At 47.0% G+C, this 4,082-nt stretch overlaps 1 protein-coding gene across 1 annotated transcript; it reads left to right on the forward strand.

The window, feature by feature from the left end:
* The first annotated feature begins 258 nt into the window (after positions 1-258).
* On the forward strand, positions 259-3,788 carry LOC122396752 (transient receptor potential channel pyrexia-like). Its single transcript, XM_043395405.1, has 9 exons — positions 259-633; positions 709-961; positions 1,045-1,250; positions 1,323-1,538; positions 1,631-1,959; positions 2,023-2,296; positions 2,782-3,072; positions 3,208-3,461; positions 3,602-3,788. The coding sequence occupies exons 1-9, from the start codon at positions 259-261 to the stop codon at positions 3,783-3,785; spliced, it is 2,382 nt and encodes a 793-aa protein (XP_043251340.1). The 3' UTR covers positions 3,786-3,788.
* The last annotated feature ends 294 nt before the right edge of the window (positions 3,789-4,082 follow it).

Raw genomic sequence — 4,082 nt, forward strand, 5'->3', positions numbered from 1 at the left:
AACGGATATCCTTTCTAAACGAATCGAGAACAACACGCGTGCCAAAAGCTATCCACCACGATGGACTTCCTGGGACTAAAAAATACATCGTATTATCGACTTTTAAACTACAATTACTTTCTTCGTCGACCACATCCTGTGATTTCCATTCGAACGCAACGATGCTCTCCCAGTTAATTAAACAAACCAGTTCGAAGCAAGTACTTGAGCGTACAGCATGGTGAGCATCGACACTTTGCGTAGAATTTTCAAGCAAAGATGATCGAAAATCGTGAGAATCTGATCACCGCCATTGAGAACGACGACCAAGACACGGCGACGCGTATCCTTACCGAAGAATTCGATAACAAGTTCCTCCAACCTGTCGGAGTTGTTCGAGTGACTGCGATTCAGCTGGCTGCTTGGCACGGGAGAATAAACTTGCTTAGCCTACTGTACGAAAACGGTGCTGACGTAAACGCGACAGACAAAATCGGAAGATCCGCGTTGTTTCACGCCGCTCATCGTGGAAATTGCCAAGTGGTGAATTGGTTGCTGGAACGCGGGGCATGCACGGATAGCAGAGTCGGCATCGATTCTTGCTTCAAGGATTTCACCGGTTTATCTTTCGACCAGAGTTTTATAGGCCGAAACGTTAGTTGAAACGCGGGTCGAAGCTTTCTAGTATTGTACGATTATTGTAAAATACCGATTGCTTCGTTTCGTTAGTTGCCAATCCCGGAGTGTTGGGGTAGAACGGCTCTGCACCAGGCGGTAAAGAACAATCACTCCGAAGTGGTCGGGATTTTGATAAATGCCGGAGCAGACGCGAACGTTCGAGACGATCGCGGAATCACGCCGTTACTCTTAGCAGGATCTACCGTGACTGGGGAAGATGCACCTGAGATGTCCAAGTTTGTTGCAATTGTTGAAACCCTCGTGGCCGCGAAGGCGTCGACAAACGTAATTCATCCCGATACAGGTTTCGATAATGCGTATTCGTTTACTTTATTATCGGTTTGCTACCACGACACTTTTATTAAATCTGAACCTACTCGAACAAAGGCACCACGTCGCTTCATCACGCCGTAGTATTAGGGAGTTTGTTGGCAACAAAAATATTGTTGGATGGAGGCGCGTGGCCCCTTTATCGATGCAAAAGCACAGGAAGCACCCCTGTTCATATTGCTGCCAGCATTGGAAACCTAAAGATTCTTAGGGTTCTTCTAACGGCGATACCTCCCGAGCATGTGGACATTCGAGACAAGGTGGTACACTTGTTCCCTACAGTTTGTTTATTTGAGAATTAGTCTCGGTGATCGGTTTGTTTCTTGCACGTACAGATTAATCGGACGCCGCTTCACAGAGCCTCTTATCAAGGACACCGCGAATGCGTTCGGGCGCTAATCGATCAGGGTGGTAACCTAGCTGCAGAAACGAAAACCGGTGTCACCGTTATCGACGCCATCTTCGCTCACATACAAGCACCGGTGTTATTTTTAATGGGCATCTTGGATTCTCGAGTGCGAATTAACAACTTTGCGGATAATAATTCATGCGTAAGGACCAAGTATAACAACAAACAAATTGTCGAGATCTCTAACGCTAGTAACTTTCTCCATTGTCTTTGTTTCATGTTCTTCGAACCAAGATCACCGTGGACTTTGACGTGCTAGCGCCGAAAGGAGAACTACAAATGGGGGTGGTCGCGACCCTCATCGCGGCAGTTTCGGACATGGAGCAATTAACGATACTGCAACATCCACTGGTGGAAACTTTCCTCTGGTTAAAATGGTCCAAGCTAAAAGTATTCTTCTCGAGTCTGGTCCTCGTCCAGGCTGTGTTCGTCTTCTCCCTGTCCGGATACTCGATAAGTTTGTTGCAATACGAGACCGATCGTACCTCGTTAAGAATGATTCTGACTCTCTGTTCGTGCATCCTATTGTTCCACAACATGGGCCAGGTGTTGATGGTGCCAAGGTTCGATCGAGACACGTTACCAGAATATTTTTATTCGTTTCTGTATATTGTCGATGATTTCAGGTATTATTTGAGACAGTTTGAGACGTGGTTGTCGTTTGCATGCGCGACGATATCGCTGGCGGTTTCGGTAAGTAGCGGTTACGCGGTAGGAATTGTGATCCAGGAAAAGGGAAAGGTATTAAACGCTCTTCAGCAACCCTCGCAATGGGTGTTGCATTCCATCAGCGTGGCAATCTTGCTTGGCTGGATACAAATGATGCTGTTGGTTGGTCGTCTACCGATGTACGGATATTACGCGCTCATGTTCTCCACGGTATTGAAGAATATTCTCAAGGTCAGTCGGATAAATCGTCGGATAAATCGTCGGGTAAAAAGACGCTCGTTTCTTATTCGTGCGCGTGCATCCGTTAACAAAATTCTAAATGTTCCTTGTTCCTGCACGTAAATCTGGTGAAACGCGCACGAATAAAAGCCAGACATATTCGAGGCCGTAAAACGTTTTCACGGCAAGTCTGAACAGGGACAACGTTAACCCTGATTTAATGCCGAGGGAGGTTTTTAATTCCGTCTCTGTTACGGAAGATCCGTATTTAGTCGGAACGAAAGGTAAGAGAGCCCAAGCCGGAGCCGGAGCCGGAGCCCTTCCCTTCGGCGAATATCGTTAGAAATGAAAAGCCGGAGAGGAGGACCAAGGTTCTAAATGTCTCCTCCTCGGTGATACGGCTCTCCCGCCAGGACCCACTTGCCTACCCTTGCGCGCGAGCCCACCACCCTCGCGATTATAACAACGCGCATCCGGAGCTTTTTATTTCCTTTCAGGTTCTCCTAGCGTTCGTCTGCCTGATTGTCGGATTCGCGTTGAGCTTCGCCGTTTTGTTCCACGGGAACGACCAGTTTCGCGATTCCTGGAGGGCCGTCGTGAAGACCGTGGTAATGATGATGGGTGAGTACGAGTACGGGGCCCTGTTCTCTGACGAGAAGAATGGGAGTTCCTTCCTACCAGCCACGAGCAGGCTCGTGTTCCTCGCTTTCGTCATGCTCGCTAGTATCGTCCTGATGAACCTGATGATCGGTCTCGCGGTCAATGACATCCAGGGCCTCGAGAAGGAGGTACGATTTGCCAATATTATTCCTCGCGTATCCAACGGTCTGCTTCGACGATCAGCCGGCTGATTCATTTTCGGGTTGTGATCTATATTCCTTCTTGAAATTAACTTCATTATTATTATTATTACATATATCCAGGGCCACATTCGCCAACTGCTCAAGCAAGCCGAATTCGTCAGCCATTTGGAAAGGCTGACGTCACACCGAATCTTTCGTAGCAATTGGCTACATCCTCGGTTAAGTTCGCTACTAGACTCGAGACGCGGCATTCCCACAAAAATTACGTTTGGCTGTCACGAGCATTATTTTCATGAATCATCGCCCGGCATCCCGATGAAGCTGAAAGAGTCGTTGTTCCTGCTGGCTTCGAGCAACATGCGCGACACAGAAAGGTGAACAAATTGAACAAACGGACAAGTTCCGTAACGGCGCGGCGCGGCGCGACGCGGCGAACCACGAGCATTTTAATTAATAATTCCGCCGTAACGATCCGAACTTCGTGCACCTTAAATAAAGCGCCCTTTTTCTCTAGTTCGATAACGAGCGGTGATTGCGAGAACAACAACAACAACAACAACGCGGAATTAACGTCACTGTTGGAACAAGTGCTGTTACAATTAAGGACATCTTATTATCCATGCGCGACCAGACCAAAGTCTGCGAGGTCCTTTAATACGCGAAATCAAACGTGTCGAAGAAAAAGTACAAATGTGTAGAGTAGGATCAAGAATTTTACGTATACTTTGTGACTTAAGTAGGTTATGGTAATACGTATTGTGCAAATTAAAAAACAGGAACATGCAATTATAAAAATTGCATGAATACGTGCACGCGTTTGTACGTAGCGCCATACGTCGATACCGAAGATATAGTGTTTTACCGACGTAGCACCATGAGTTTTGCATCGGGTACGGATCTCTGCATAGATGTCTCTGCAAGACTTTATTCTTCCAGAATTGCACTTGAATTCTCGAATAGGATTGCGGAAAGTTGCGAGCAACTTATCAATTACT

The sequence above is a fragment of the Colletes gigas genome, unplaced genomic scaffold (assembly GCF_013123115.1).
Source record: "Colletes gigas isolate AHSC1104 unplaced genomic scaffold, ASM1312311v1 Colletes_gigas_Sc00001, whole genome shotgun sequence".
NCBI lineage: Eukaryota > Metazoa > Arthropoda > Insecta > Hymenoptera > Colletidae > Colletes > Colletes gigas.